The 16,956-nt window shown below is 46.0% G+C and overlaps 1 protein-coding gene across 2 annotated transcripts in view; it reads right to left on the bottom strand.

The window, feature by feature from the left end:
• The window catches only part of unc13c (unc-13 homolog C (C. elegans)), a 122,062-nt gene that overhangs the window by 101,413 nt on the left and 3,693 nt on the right, over positions 1–16,956 (bottom strand). For both annotated transcript variants that reach the window (XM_030377289.1, XM_030377290.1), the window contains exons 2-5: positions 9,060–13,372; positions 4,068–4,090; positions 2,919–2,965; positions 711–789 (exon numbers count right to left, since the gene is read on the bottom strand). In XM_030377289.1, the coding sequence (XP_030233149.1) occupies positions 711–789; positions 2,919–2,965; positions 4,068–4,090; positions 9,060–13,200 (4,290 nt within the window). In that variant the 5' untranslated portion in view covers positions 13,201–13,372. The remainder of the gene's footprint in view (positions 1–710; positions 790–2,918; positions 2,966–4,067; positions 4,091–9,059; positions 13,373–16,956) is intronic.

Here is a 16,956-nt window from a genome sequence, read left to right as displayed (position 1 = left end):
TGTAGCACTACAGTGTAGGGGTGGAGAGGCCCCCTCAGCAGGGCAAGTTACCAGATTATATGCAATAAAACAAATTGAAGGGCATCAGCGATGTGGCACCCTAAAAACCCTCTCTGGGCTAATTAATTTAAATCGTGTCAGGGCTGAGGTTAGCGCTGCCATTACAACACAGCGGCATGCTAAGCTAGCTCGGCGTGTTCAAATGGTATGACGCTATCGTTTGTGTTGCTAGTTCAAACTTTGGATCCAGATATGAGATTGAAACATAGTTGAAACAGATGCATTTTGAAGATAAATACATATTTGACACACAAAATTGACTAGAACAAGCGTTGTTGTTGTTTTGTTGATTTACAGATGCTCGTACGCATCTTTTATAACATAGCATGTGCACAGTCAACAATGAAGACATTAGTAGAGTGAGTTATGGATTTAGCACCAGACGCTTTTACTACGGCAAGCATATAGGTCCGACTCGCATTATGTGATCATAAAAATCATAAGGCTTGTAAAATACTTTACGGTGGTTTCAAAAGTACCAGAGCCAACACTAAAGAAGCCTTATTACGATGACACGCCCAGCGAGACTACTGCTGTGTTGACTGTACAGGTGATGTTTCACTGGTGCTGCTGGTTTGGCGTGTGTTGTGGGGTCACAGCCATAAATCCAACGTAAAGCACACATAACCTTGTCGAGGCAGATAACTCACCAGGTCTCGGACGAGAGGCAGTGTCCTCTTGCGGCGTAAATCCGGCATACTGTCGATTCCATAAAGAATGCTGCCAACCCTGTATGAGCAGACAGATTTAAGGTGTATTAATATCATAATAATGCTGTGACTGGCGGAGATGTGACCACACCGTAAGAAGAAGAGGGGGAGGGGGGTGATTTATATCAGCCCAACAACACAACATCTCTCATCCCGCCCCCCACCGCCCAACGCCTGGGGTCCACCTCCATGAGCAGGGCCAGGTTTCTGTTCCTGGGCTAGGGTCTGTGTCTACCTCCTGTGAGGGTTTGGCTTCAACATGGTGCTGGTGGTGGTGGTGATGGTGGTGGTGGTGGTGGTGGTGGTGTCGGTGGTGGAGTCTAGCAGCCCATGTAATTAATGTATATATTACCGTGGCAAAGACAAGTGCCTCCCATTAACTGTGAGCCGTGGTGACAGGAAGACATTAATCTGAGTCTATTGCCTCCCTCCCCTCCCCTCGCTCTCTCCCTTCCCGCTCCCACTCTGCCTCTCTCTGTCCCTGCTGTCTCTTTCACCTGTCACCGACGTGCTCTGGTTCCATAGTCGTGCCGGATCCTCTCTGGCCCCGGTGCTACCGAGCTTCTCCCTCTCCACCTCTTCCTACCTCTCCCTTCCTCTCCCTTCCTCTCTCTCTCTCTCTCTCTCTCTCTCTCTCTCTCTCTCTCTCTCTCTCTCTCTCTCTCTCTCTCTCTCTCTCTCTCTCTCTCTCTCTCTCTCTCTCTCTCTCTCTCTCTCTCTCAACGGGAGGCCTTAGGGGATATCACCTGACCTGTCACTCCAGAGGGTTTAATGGCCTCCGTGGGACGTCATGGGGACACCACACAAAGTGTTTATTTTCTGGGTGTCCCATCACCTTCACCCCCATGACATCAGGGGTGAGACCCTGAGTTAACTAATTGTAGGCACTCCCGCAACCTGTCAAGTTCTCCAGGGCCAGCTGTTTTCCCAGGGGCCTCCATGTCGCCCTCTCTATCCCTCCCCCTCTCTGTCCCTCCCCCTCTCTCTTTGTCCCTCTCTATCTCTCCCTTGATCTCCCTCCCTCTCTCTCTTGTTCGGTCTCTCTCTATCGCACTCTCGCTCTGTCCGTCATGATTAATTTATCTTTCCCTCAATGCCGTTCTCTCTCTCTCTCTCTCTCTCTCTCTCTCTCTCTCTCTCTCTCTCTCTCTCTCTCTCTCTCTCTCTCTCTCTCTCTCTCTCTCTCTCTCTCTCTCTCTCTCTCTCTCTCTCTCTCTCTCTCTCTCTCTCTCTCCATTGAACAGCCATAGAGCTGTTGGTACACAGGGTGAAATTAGGGATGATGTAATGGACAGTCGAACACAAGCGTTACATAACTTGAGTCTCCTACTAGATAAAGTCTTTTGTCAGCAGTGAATAAATCGTGCAAGGCAAGTGGATATTTTGTGCTGCAGTTCCAACGGGAAGTATAAGAATTATTATCACAGAGAAGCCAAACCCTCCACGTTTTCCCCGGAACAAGGCCCTTTGTGCCTTGCACATAAACCCGTGTCGGTACCATAATTGACTGTCCATGTTCGGGCTTGATATTCAAGTACGTGGAACTGATACATATATAGAAAAATAGCGTTTACAGTTCTGAATGGCGATAGGGAAGTTATTTTTCACTGTTAATATCTGCAGCTGTGTTGTTAGGTAGATATTAGACATACATTTTTATCAAACAATAATATGTATATTCAGAATCTACAGTTGGTAAAGCTAACAGTTAGTCAATAACATTTATTCAAATGCTGGTTTTCCGGCTTTATTGCTACAGTTGGTAAACGGTTACTAATAATACATATTAAAATTATGGTTCTCTGGCTATATTAGGCCTACTTGAGTTGGAAAAGCTTACATACAGTTGGTAAGGCTACCATGGCAACAATACTTCCCCCAGCAAGTTAGCCCTTGTATATTTTACAATTCATATATTCATGGCTAAATATATTTTTGCCACGAATATATAGATACGTTTTGCTATTTAAACCAACCAAACAGCAATCACTACAATCCGACAAAGCAGAACAGGGAACGCCATATTGAGCAACGTGAGGAAGGACCCCAAGAACACTGAACACTAGCCGATGGGAAACGAGGGCAGTGGCGGGAAACAAGAGGTCTTCATGGGCACGGATATGGGTGTGATCCCATCAGCGCACTCACCCTTCAGTCTGCAGGCCCAGTATTTTGGGGTCCAGGACATTTCGAGTCTGCCGAGGGATGGAGAGAGAGAGAAACGAAAAAGTAGATTAACAATAACCGTCCAGACAGCTAGACACAGCCATGCCATGTGACTACACAGTGCACACATGTCAGTGGAAATGGAGCACGTAACATAAAGGACGGAATGTGTGTGGGTGTGCATGTGTGTGTCTGTGTGTGTGTGTTTGTGTGTGTGTGTGTGTGTGTTTGGGTTTTTGTGTGAGTATGCGTGTGAGTGTGTGTGACTGTGTGTCTGTGTGTGCTTATGTATGTTGGTGTGTCTGTGTGCATGTGCATGTGTGTGAGTGTGACTGTGCTTCTGCGTGTGAGCATGTGTGTGAGTGTGGTGTGTCTGCATGTGTTTGTGTGTCTGTGTTCACGTGCGTGTGTGTGAGTGTGAGTGTGCTTCTGCGTGTGAGTGTTTGACTGTTTGTGTGTGTGCGTGTGCTTGTTTCCATACGTGTGTGTTCAGACTGGATAGGTAATGGGTGATTATGGTATTTCACACTCCAACCACCGGTCATTTCAGGATCCAGACAAATTAGGCATGTTTTTCCGTGCGAGCAGCAGAGGGAGTTAAGGCGCTCAGCAGTGGGGCCGGAGGTGAGAGGCCACATGCCTCCATGTCATCGGTCGCCACCGCTCCCTGGGCTGAGAGCATCCCCAGGGAGCGGAATTCTAACAGCAATGTGAAATGCTTGTTTTAAATGTTTGTTGCGTCCACACAAAAACACATTCTTCACATGTAGGATACGCGAGGTCAACACATTTCTATCCTAATGATGTATGACATCATAGGCATTGGATAGAGGATTCTGTTCATGTGAGGGTTGTGTATGAGGGGGAATGCTGTTCTTAGGAAATTCATGCAGCATTGTCAGGGGAAAATAATTAGGCCTTTCTCTCCCAACACACACACATACTTAAAACATACACACACACTAACACAAAAATACACACACACAGAAACCCACACTAAACAAAAATACAAACACACACACATACACACACACACACACACACACGTGCATAGTCATCCACATGCAGGTGAATGCCACAGGGAAATCACAAAAGGTTGGGTGATTTGATGCTGTAACAATAAGTCAAAACCTGAGTGTCCAAATCACTGCTGTCTGAAAAAGAGAAGGAGGGAAAGCAAGAGAGAGAGGGAGAGAGGAAGAGAGAGAGAGCGAGAGCGAGAGAGTTACGGAGAGAGAAAGAGAGAGAGAGAAAGCGAGAGAAAGATAGAAAAATAGAGAGAGGGAGAGGGATAGAGAGAGAGAGAAAGATAGAGAGAGAGCGTTAAACAGGAGCTTCATTCAGGTGAACACTTCATGAGTCTCAGGACATTCACACTGCACATAATAAATCAATGCAAAGATTAAAATGGAGGAAACGCATCGCTACGGGTTAAGTGGTCCACTATTAATGGAGATAGAAACTGTAAAAGTCAATGCCCTATATAAAGAATATACCTGTAGTCAAAGGTAAGAATTGAAGGAGCTCTTCTGTATTCGATATAGGATTTCCAATCAATGCGTAACAAGTACTGCCGTTAATGGTCGACTCTGGCCATCGGCATGGTAACAGCCGACAGCCAGGACGGCATGGGGCATTAGACATGTGACGAGACGTTGTATCGTGTGTCAGATTTTTGACACAAACTGCGGGGAGGACATTTAAATAAGAAAGACTGCACAGGTGTAATTACCCTAATATTGATCATAGCATGACAAATCGCCGGCCAGTCTAGGCCAATCACACGGACACGGATGGAGAACGTCTGCTAGCCGATGGATACCGAGGGGATCGGCCATTTATATCTGACAGGTTAAGACAAAACAATACTAACGCAGGGAGAGACATCGATCGGGTTCCTCAGAGTCCCTAACTACAAAAGAAACAATTTATGTGTTTTTTCCTGCATAACACCGGCTTATGGCTCATTCAATAGTTGCCAGCAATATGACAATGATACCTGCAGAGAGAAAAATAATTTCATGTTGATTACTTGCATAACCACGGTGCATAACCCCCAAATTGAAGCCCAGGGGTTTTGAGGGTACCGTGAACGTGGCCAGTTTAGCCATAGCGGGGCTGAACTCGAAGTAGAGTCATCTCCACAACCAGCTCGGCTGGCACGGTTCCTAGCTAGGTTACACTGAGCAGAGCCAATCCCTCTGAGACGTTCAAAGTCATTAGAAAAATGGGATTCTGGAAAGGTCTTATATCTGAGATCGAAAATGTAATCGATTGCCAGTGGAAACTTGGCAGTGGGCTTTGGCTGTGGGTTGGTGCAGAAGTGGTTCGAGGAGGTCAATCCTGCAGTCGTGGCGCGAGTCACAAAGCACATGAGATTCAGATTACTGGAGCTTCAAAACCTGCTGCGTATGGATTAAAGTACAGCTATGTACACAGCTTTAGCCCGAGACATGCCCGATTGAGCATATCTATACATCCACAATGACGTACACGCACGCACGCACACACGGCACACGCACCAAAATAAACATACTTTTGTAAACCGTCTATCCATAGGCTCAACATTATCTCTTCTTAGATCAGCTCTCGTCTGCAACCGAACGAGTGCCTGGCCGCTGTGCTGCTGACGGGGAGTAAAGGCATGGTGGTGGCTGCGCCAGATTGATCAATTATTCAAAACTATTTCAACACAAAGGAAGAAACCACTGCAGGAGAGAAACAAGACACATCGCCCAGAGATGCCCACCTCCACCCGACGAGGAGGTTCATCATTCCGTGGGACATGATGTGTTTGCATACGCAATCCTTTCATATAATTGATACGTCTCGCAGTTCCCTTTTCCAGGGAGAAAGAGCGGACCTCCAGAGATGTACATCAGGTACGATGTACATGGATATAAGTCGAGAGCCGCCGCCGCCGCCTCGCACGCCGCACCGTATATTCTATGTTTAAATTATTAATTACACATAAGAAAAAACAGATGCAAATGTTGATTTAGGGGGAAAGCCTCTCCCTGTGCCAGACCATGCGGCGTTATATCTTGTGTGATTACGTAAGAGTTTCAGCGAGCGAGCGAGCGCCACAGAAGGCGTGTGTGACGGCTGCTGGTTGGGCTGCTGCCAGCGGCAACGCGGGCTGGCTTAATTGACAGAAATATGTCCCCAGCGAAAGTGAAGGAACACACGGCAGCATCTTCCCCGCCTACTAACAAACCAGTGTGTGGATTTATATAACAGGGAGACCGGAAGTGCTGGAATCTTGTCTCGCAGGTTTTCAGATAGTGAGTGCTCAGCACCAAATCAGAAATCGCTAAAGTACTCCCATTTGCTTGTAGGTGTTCATCAGGGACCGCCTCAGGTGTAGGGGTCACCAGTGGCTGGATGTTGTACCCCATCAGCTAAAACACGAACCCCACCCCTCCCTCTAATCGACATATTTATTCCCATACATCCCCCGCCCCCGACTGAGCATGGCGAGGGCCTTCCTCCTCGGGATCCCTTAAGACCCAACACCGTCTTTACGCACAGACCTCTATAAATATTCTAAGCAAGGCTGACCTGGTTACAGAGCGCCCTTGGGAGTGTGAATTAGCATCTGAATGCCGACGCTGCTGTAGCCCTCAGTGAAGGCAGGAGCTGGCAGCAGCGGTAGCACGGCCCGGGCCCCTCTTAACAGATCCCAAAACAGCACAAGCCGGCACGCCACGGAACACAAGCACACAAGAGACAGACAGACAGAGAGAGAGAGTGCAGAGAGATGGAGAGAGAGAGAGAGAGAGAGAGAGAGAGAGAGAGAGAGAGAGAGAGAGAGAGAGAGAGTGCAGAGAGATGGAGTGTGCATGTTAGCCCAGGGAAGCACAGAGCGAGAGAGTAGAGATGGAGGGAGGGGGAACACAGAGGGAGCGGCCCAGAGTGCATGTGTGAGCGTGTGAGAGCGCGAGAGAGGGAGATAAAGAGAGGGAGAAAGTGACAGTGAGAGTAACATAGAGAGCAAGAGAGAGCAAGAGACAGAGCGAGGGAGAGAGGGAGAAGGGAATAACATAGGGGAGAGAGACAAAGAAAAACTGACAGTGACTGTAACAGAGAGAGACCAAGTTGGAGGGAGGATAACGTATGGGAGGGAGAGAGAGAGAGAGAGAGAGAGAGAGAGAGAGAGAGAGAGAGAGAGAGAGAGAGAGAGAGAGAGAGAGAGAGAGAGAGAGAGAGAGAGAGAGAGAGAGAATGAGAGAGAGAGAGAGAGAGAGAGAGAGAGAGAGAGAGAGAGAGAGAGAGAGAGAGAGAATGAGAGAGAGAGAGAGAGAGAGAGAGAATGAGAGAGAGAGAGAGAGACACACACACAGAGAGAGTGAACGGGAGAGAGAGAACGAGAGAGATAGAGAATGAGAGAGAGATAGAGAATGAGAGGGAGAGACAGAGAGATAGACAATGAGAGGGTGAGATGTAGAGGGAGAATGAGAGAGTGGGGGGGGGGCTCTGTGTCCTTCAGAAGCAGCCATAGCCCAGCGTTGAGAGATATACTCTCATCTCTACAACGAGGACGGGTACAGAAGCACAAGCCTAAGCCTGATCCTGTGGTTCCATTCATTCTGGATTGTTATATTCAAAAGACAAACGGTTGACATAAACATTTTTATAGTAGAGACCATTTTTATATAACTGCAATTGTCTTAAACCTTACCACGTAACACTTCACCAATCTTGTGTATTCAGATTGCCGTACTCGATTTCAACTTGTGAATTGGGTAGCTCAGCAGTTTTGGGCCCTCAGATGATCACTTAAATCCCTATGGAATATGGATGCATACTGCAGCCCAATCAAAGACATTTCAGATAAGGACGATCGTTGGGTAGCTTACTTGAGCGTACCGAAGGGTACTGCTAAAATTGAATTACCCTGGCTTGTCAATAACAAAAGTCATTCAATTTAATTTGACTATTGTCTATTAGCATGGGAAGTATAATTGATCTCCACAAAGCATCAATCAATCTGTTTTCCCACTGAGATTTTATACGTTGTGACGTGAATTATTGGAATGCAACACTTATTATGATAACAAAAACCGGCTGTATAACTTGTGTACCATTTTTAGACTATTAGAGGCTTCATGACTGCCGGCTGCAGACTGAGAAATGGGCAAATATTATACCGTATGTTTGTATTTGTAACTATGGATTTTAAAGCTATTTCCATACAGTATATTGATCTGAAGCGATCATGGATATTGTATAAAATAAAAGTTAGTCTAGTCTCGAAAGTTTGTGTTTATATATGTCTTTTTAAGAAATATTAACTAATTACTTGATGTCTGGCCATTCAAATCTCTATGCCGATCAATATCAATGCATCGCACAATTGTCCCTCCATTATCTGTACGATAACTATCCAAGTTCTTGGATTGCTTAATTCTCTCTCCGAACGATCTTCCAGATATGGGCTACGGCCTGGGACATACTTCTATATAGCCTAATTCAAACAACAACTGCAGCACAAATAAAGGAAATCAAATAAGGGACAAACTAACTGCAGAATTACCATGGCAATTCCAAGTGATCAATTTTTACAAAAATAAAAGCAGCTTCACATACCATGGCAACTGTGGTATATTTGGCCTATTAAATTAGCATTAGAAATGACAGCCTCTTAAACCTTGCCTGAAAAAACCTTAAACTCAAAGCCTACTGCAGTGTGAACCGTGTATGGGAAGACAAATATGAAATCAAATGCATAACTAAAGACGACATACACGTGTATTTGTAACAAGATACGTTTTTCGTTCACTGCGCCAGTTCAAACTGATTCCATGCAACAGATTCAGATCTATGATCCAAGTCCCTCATAGTGTAAGTATAATGTCGATTTGCAAAATATTCAAAATAATTAACATGTCATTCTAAAATATGCCCTTGATAGACTAACCAGTCCCTTTATTGTCGGCGTCAGCATTATACTAACACTACCAGGGGGTCTTCATTGAAATCCAAAATATATCACGTTCTTATGTGAAAAAACTCTAAACGAGTAGGCGTTACAGCCACTATGTAATTGAAATATGCTGTTAACTAACACTTTATATTCTAATGGCATTATTGAAACATTCAAACTGATGAAAAACGTCATACCTCCGGCTAGGATCTGCTGCTCCAGTTCAGCCATCTGCTTCCTGTAAGCCCTCAGCGCAGCCTCCTTGAACGTTGGACGAATGCGCTTCTTGGGCGCCACTTCTGCCGGCTTCTCCTCTGGGACATTTCTGTTTTCGTCCTCCTGCTGTTGATCCACTTTCTGAGACACTTCAGATGCCTCCTCCATTATGTCATCCACCTCCTCCAGTTCCTCAGCGGCCCCGTCCATTTCCTCGGTCATGTCGTTGTCCTCATCGGGTTCCTCTACGTCCACGTACTCCACCATGGCGTCGTAGTCCGACATGTCTCCCGTCAGGTGGGTCTTGTAGTCTTCGTTGTAGTCGTCGTCGTACGACTCGTCCGCGCCGTAGTCATACTCCACGACGAGTGCCTCTGTGTTGGATTCGATGTCTTCTTCTGCAGCTTCAAACACTGGTGAATTATCAAGCAGCAGGTCCTGAGAATCGTCATTGATTTGGGTGGCCTCGATATCGTCGGACTCGTCGTAGTCTTGAGACGTCTCGTACTCCTGAGTGGGCTCCTCCGCGTCTTCCGCGTCCTCCGTGTCGGTGACGTTAGTTCTGTTCTCCAGGTTGGCCAGCACCTGCTCCATCACCTCCACATAGTGCGTCTCGTCATCCACTGGTGGATCCCCTGTCTCGGCCACCGAGTCTGAGGAGAAGGTTTCCGTGGGAACATCTGACTCTGTGGTGGTCGTACTGGAGTCGTTCGGAGTGGAGGTGGACATGCTGCGGAGCCGGCCCATGAAGGTAGTGGAGGTGGCCGGCTCCTCAGGGGCAGGTTGGGCGGGGGGGGCCGAGGTTGCAGAGGGAGGCGGGGCACCAGACTTCCAAACGACTTCCAGTGCTGATTTAGCCCTCTGCAGTGTAGAGCCAAACCCGAAACCAAAGGACTTCTCACTGAGATCTATACTAAGCCTGCTGCTCCAGGTCTTCGGGAGCTCGTCCACCTTCTCTGACCGAATCTCACTCTGGCTGCGATACATGGTGGCCGATTTAGTCTGGTTCTGGTGGAAGCTATGATTGACATCAAGTTCAGGAAATTTGTTATGGTTTTCTTTAACAGACCCTTTAGGGACCACCTTGGTAAGGGCTTTAGGAGCTTCCTTTGAGGCCATTTTTGCAGCATCCTTAGGCTCGACTGTTGGAGTGGCCTTAGGCTCAACTTTTGGAGCGCCTGTAGCGGGGGTTACCATAGGAGTCTCCTTAGTAACCATGTTTAGGGTGTCCTTGGGGACCACTTTTGGTGTCTCAATGGCGATTATCTTTGAAGCTTCTTTTGGGGCAATATTGAGGGCTTCTTTAGAGGCTACTTTAGGGATCTCCTTTGGGCCCTCTTTAAAGGTTAGTTTAGAAGCCACCTTGGTGACTTCTTTAGGAGACATTAGCGGCTCTTTAGCAATGACGCTAGGTGATTCCTTAGGTGAATCTCTGGGTGATTGTTTAGGAGTGGAAATAGGGCTTTCAATTGGTGTTACTTTGGGGCTTTCTTTTGGGGACTGTCTTGGACTAGCTTTAGGGGTCCCAATCTCAAATTCCTTTGGGATTACTTTTGCGGGGACTTTAGCGGCCTCTTTAGGAGTCGCTCTGGAGCTGACCTTAGACGTTTCTTTATAGGGAGCTTTTGGGCCTTCTTTAGGTGTGACTTTAGAAATCTCTTTAGGGGTAATGACAGCAGATTCTTTAGGGGTTTTAGGAACGTCCTTCAGGGAATCTTTCCTTGATGAGGCCTTCGAGGGCACCTTAGATGGAGCCTTAGTAGCAACCTTGGGGACTTCCTTAAGAGATACTTGAGGAATTTCCTCTTTAGGAACCACTTTGCTAGTTCCTTTATGGGTAACTTTAGAGGCAGCCTTAGAAACCTCTTTAGATGTTGCCTTAGAAACATCTTTAGATGTAACTTTTGTGTTTTCTTTGGCAACCATTTTAGAGCCTTCTTTTGATTGACGAGAAGATGCTTTAGTGACAGGTTCCCTTTCTACTGGCTGAGGGATGATGTGGGTGGTAATCGGTGGTAGAGAAGTGTCTCTGTCGAGCATCATAAAATCTTCATCCCCTTCAAACTGTAAATCAACCTCTTGGCATTTAGTTATATTCTCTGGGAATCCAGGGATAGTTGATGGGTCAAAGGGGCTGCATACCTCAATAGAGGCTTCAAGGCCAGAATCAGCACCTTGTTCTAGATGGTGCCAGTCTTTCCAGGGGGAAAGGTCTCCCTGTAAGGAGAGCTGGGAGCCACTGTAATGGCTTCTATCCCCAGAAATGCAGACAAGTCCATTGCTCACCCCGCTGTCAATCGTTTCGGTGGTCTCAACCTCGTTATGTTCGGCATATGGTGGGTTCTCCTGGCTTAGAGGGTGGCTAGGGCTAGCATACCAGGAAGAGGCCATATCCTCCTGTTTCCTCTGCCACAGTTCTTGATCCGAGGAGGAGAGCAGGGACCCGCCGTTTGTCCTGGTAAAGAACTGACTCTCTGAGAAGTCTTCAGAGTATGACTGGCAGAGTTTTGAGCAATCAGACTCAGAACGGCTTAGTTTAGGAGTAGAGTAGTCACTCTGTGATAGCCAGCCAGGAGTCAAATCAGAGTAGTATGCCTTTGAATGCTTGTCGGATTCCTCGTAGGTATCTTCAGCATAGTGAACTGAGCCTGAGTATCCAGCTTCATCTGAGCGACTATGATCATGGGACCTCCTCTTCTCCGATTTACTTTTGTGAGCGGGCTTCGAAACGACCATTGCATATTTGTTCCTGCTTAACTCCTCTAGCTCTTTATCGCTGTCCATAGAGTCCCAGTCGTCGCTCTCTACTACCTTATCCTTGCCTGAGATCTTTATATCCATACTTTCGTAAGTTTGTGATAAAGACATGGCTTTGTCTTTTTTTTCCTTGCCTTCAGTAGCTATACTGTCAGTAGTAACAGTTATACCTGTACCTTTAAGTTTATAGCATTTTTTTAAGACTAAATCCCGCTCTTGGGGCGTTGCAAAAATAACGATTATAGGGCGAGGTTTTGCATTGGAACATTCTCTTTGTTGCCCTAACCTATGAGCTAGTTCGATTTTGATAGTTTTATGCGCATCTATAAATCCTAATTTATCTTTTAGAATTTTATATATAAGAACCTCTGTTTTCTCTGACCTTTCCTCTGGAACATTGATGAACTTTAGTGTTGCATTATTAGTTTGGTGGCTAATCTGTTTGATGTAGTCATGGATGTCCCGTGTCTCCCTCCTGGACTGGACAAATCCAGTTCGAAGCTGCTCGATCTCGCTCTGGACTACCTCCACGCTGCTGGAGATCTCGTCAATAGAACTTTTAAGTGCATTTACATGGCCCCGTAGCTCAGATAGCTCCGTCTCTATCTGGCTGATTCCCTGCAGCTCTTTGAAGATCATCTCCATGACGTCCTGGGTGCCACTGATGCAGCCCGTGGATGAGGAGCCGGGCTCCAGGGTCGAGCTCTTCTGGTGCCGCCCGGCCCGGTCCAGGGACTTGCTCCGAATGCCCAGGGTCTTCCTCCAGTTGCTCACCTCCGAATCGGAGGAGACGCATTCCTGACTCTTTTTCCATTTCCTCAGCTTGCGCAGGGCTCCCAGGCGCAGCGTGTGCAAACTGGAGCGCTCCACACGCTCACCCTCTGAGCTACCGTCAGAAGGAGCCAAGCTGATGAGGCTCTTCCTGTTTCGTCTTACTGGCATTGTGTGAGATTTGTGTTCATTAAGTCTGCGGATGGGTTTTGTGGCAATCACAGAGTCCGGATAGCAACTGTTGACTGAAAGGAACTCTGGGTAGCTGCGATCATTGTTATTTAAAAGAAGGACATTTTTAGGGAGTCCGTTTGCTATCGCCACACGATAGCTAAAGGTGGGGGAGAGGGAGGAACAGTCGTCCTGGCTACCGTCTTCGTCAAGCGATATATTACGCGTCGAAGAGCATTTAGAGATCTTCTTAACTGTAGTCTTCAAAGTGGTTGAAAGAGTTGGATTATGTGCTGGCAAATCACTTGATAAAGGCTCTTTATTTTCAATTCTTTCTTTTCGTTTTGCCAACTTCTTTGTAAACATTCCTTTGCAAATCTTTTCAATGTAGGATGATATGGTCTTGATTAAGGCAGAAACCATGGAGAGCAATCCTTCAGCGTGTTCTATTCCATGCAGTAGGAGTGTATTTCAGCTGAGATACAGCGCAAGATGAGTTCTTCACAATATAGGCCGTCGCTGAATGTACTCAAACCAGAGTTTGACCGAAGACTAACACACAGCAGTGACTCCAACGGAAATCCTCAGAAGTGCTCTGAAAGAAAAGAGAAAAATATAACGTTTTAGTAACTGTGTCTGAGACTTCTCTGCAGAGTTACAGAGTAAAGCACAAAGCTATACCCTGCGGGGAATACATCCACATTAATTGAGATTAATAAACCAAGAGAAATACATTGAGAAAAAATAAGATTGGGAAAATCATACTTTGTTTAGTACAATAGACTCTTGGTGATTGTATTATTTTGTAATAATGCAATACAAATAATACGATCTTTAATTTGGAACTTAAATACTTTAGAGTTGAGCACACACAACTATTCATCTTCCACAACACTGTGATAAAATACGAGTAGTAAAAGAGTAAAGAATCCAACACAGTGATAATAATACTCAATGAATATGCCCTGGATTTGGCTTTGTTTTTTACCCTCTTTTCCTGGTGTAATTTCACATTGTATCCTTTGGAAAGGTCTACAGGCATGGGAGGCATAAAACATATCAATTAAAGCAACAATGGCACAGAAAGCCCTAATTACCACATTGAGATTATGACATTTACAATAGATGTTTTACTCTTTCATAGCACAAATGGTTCAGTACACCGTGCTGAATCATCAATCCGGGGTCTATATTTAGAGCGAAATATCCAGCCACTCACAGAGCAAGAGAGGAAGGGGCTGAAGAAGTGGAGAACTGAACTGAAGTACTGAACTGGGGAACTGAACCACGGAGCTGGAGGCTGGGGACCCCTTGAGTCAAGGTGGAAGGAGCTGAGCGCTAAACACCTGTGTCGGTGAGCAGTGGGCGCATGCCGTGCCACGGAGCCCGACCGGCCGTCCTTTGAGCTATCAGGAAGGTTTGTTTAGTGGAGGAGCTGACAGCTGCTCCATATCACTTCGGGGATTCGGTGGCCGACGCAGCCACAGAGTCGCGTCCGGAGAGAAATGCTCACTTCAAATGAGCTGTGAAACGTAGCATTACAGTTAGCGTCTGCTGTGGGCTCCGAAGACAATTCACAGGAAAAAAAAAGAAATAGTCCTTTGGACCAGGACCATTCCAATGGTGGGCTCTGGCTGTAGCCCAAATGGATGGTTTTCTAGATGGATTCTTCTTGAGCTTTGTAAATCACATTTTAGCATGTGAAACGTTTAAATTATATGGGGCACTAAATACGATTTTAATATATGAGAGAGAGAGAGAGAGCGAGAGAGAAAGAGAGAGAGAGAGAGAGAGAGAGAGAGAGAGAGAGAGAGAGAGAGAGAGAGAGAGAGAGAGAGAGAGAGAGAGACAGAGAGACAGAGAGAGACAGAGAGAGAGAGAGAGAGAGAGAGGGTGAGAGAGAGATGGGTCTAAACCATCTGTCACCACTGAGAGTAGAGGTGTACCCGGTGCACACATTGCCTCTCTATTTAAGACAACATTCTAAACAGAGTGAGCTGATTCAATAGCCTGCTCAATGCCACTGTTTGCACAGTTTATTTAGGGACGTGAAATAATAACCCCGCTCTCATCAGCCACCCAAGCCTTTAGGATGGCACCATCTGACTGGCCTGCAAATCCCCACTTAAACAGGAGAAGCAATAGAGACGTCGTAGATTGTGATATCCCCATTACCCATTTTCAACCGCTACTTCCACTAATGCTCCATTACCAGGAGGAACACTACCAAGCTCAGAACTAAACAATGTTCACCAGCAGATCTGTTTGTGCATCCATTCTGCAACAATCATTGCAAGGATTGAGCGTTTGAATCCGGTCTGAGTACCGGCGTCGGCCTGTTTTCCCCGGGGAGTGAATCACCATGACATCATAACTCAGCACCTTCACACCATCTTGGGTTGAGTGCATCATTTTGTGCTTTCTTTGCTCGACTTAAGCGCTTGTAACATGCGTTATTTGAGCCAGGTTGATGCTGCTGTGCGCTCTTGTTACTATCATCGCCTTCCACATGTTTCTCAGTCTGCACATCAGCCCTGGGCTAGCTTGTGCTAAGCAGCTACAGCCCATTCAGATTGGACTGACACCAAGTTAATAATAAGCCTCAATGGACGTTTTTCTTCCAGGAACTCATAGGTAAAAAAAGGGTTGGCACTGATCCGTTACTCAACCATAACATTAAGGCTGACCCGAAGCCCCTTTTAATACATTTTAACACACTTACTAACACTATCCTAGGGGGACACGGACCAAGCTGACATTCATTACAGAATGTTCAAAACCATTCTGGTGTTTAATCTCATAGATGAATCACATAAATCACTGAGGTATACGCAAACGTGGTTCCCTATTTAGAAATCCATCTGTGGGCTTGCACTCAGAAACAGTTTAATACTAGATTGCCTTTATTGCCCACTGATAATACAAGTTACAGAGTAACTAGTAGAGCAGCTGAACCTAAAATATGTGATGCGTTGACAGCTGAATCATATGAAACGGTTTCAGATTGTCTCCGTCATTTTCTATTTAGTGAGCATATGTCTACAGTTGTCCATCTAATGTACGTCTTTGTACTTTGCAACCCTGATCAATCTGGTCATCAATCACACATCAGATTATGTATGACAAGAATTGACACTTTGGGGCAGCAGCTAAGCAGATTTGGGGTCAACGGCGATGAATATGTCCAGCCACAGAAAACCCCTGACCACAGGAAGACCCCAGTATGGGATCCCAGACACAGACCCGTCTAGTGGCTGACGAACAGCCAATCACTAAACCAGCCAGAGAGCGGGTAGCCAATCGAAACACCTGCCAAAATTCAGTAGGTCAGACAGCTCCAATCAGAGCCTAAGTATGAGTAGAATAACTTTAGCCAAAGTAGATGGTATATGAAACGTAGTTATCTCAATTCAAGAGCAAGTCGGATTACATATTTTCTATCCACGATTACTCTAATCTCATGTGACTCATCATTTTTTAATACCACAATCTGCCCATTCAAATACAGAATAAGCACTTCTGTGTTTCACAACTCCCATGGGTGACGAGTCCATCCAATACCATGGACGACAATTAGGCTTTGACCTTATACATAGTACATAGGTGGGTGACTCTGTGTGGAAAAGAGACAGAGAGAGATAGACAGAGAAAGAGAGTAGCCCATCTTTATATTGTGTATGACATGTATTAGGAGTGACGGCCCTTGTTGTGAGTTGCAAAGGCCGGTGAGTCACGAGTATCTAAAGCCACACCCACATACCACTGTCAATCACTCTGATGCAACGGCTTTTGCAGGTTTTTTTAAGGCCAGAAGCGGTCAATAGACACTTGTCTTGGTCAAGCACTAAGCTAAGATGTGCCGTCCGCACTACTCACAGCTAAAGAGTGGTAGCCTTTAATTAGTGTTGATGACCAATTAGAGAGCTGCCTTCCTTTCACGGAAGCCCTCTCTTGACGTGCCTGCATGTTTAGGTTTTGACCAATGCTGCACCGTCCTGTGTGGTTCAGAGGCGATGTGTCAGTCGTCAGATAAAGCCCACAAGTTCTATCCTGGCCTGACCAATTAGAGGCTAACGACAGAAGACCAAGGGGAAGAAACACTGATAGATAACCAAATCACCTCATCACTGTTTCTTTGTTTGTGTGTGTGTGTGTTTCATTTATTTGTGTGTGTGTGTG

The sequence above is a fragment of the Gadus morhua genome, chromosome 14 (genome assembly GCF_902167405.1).
Source record: "Gadus morhua chromosome 14, gadMor3.0, whole genome shotgun sequence".
In the NCBI taxonomy this organism is placed as follows: Eukaryota; Metazoa; Chordata; class Actinopteri; order Gadiformes; family Gadidae; genus Gadus; species Gadus morhua.
Note: the sequence above shows the minus strand (reverse complement) of the source record. Positions and strands in the feature narration are given on the sequence as shown.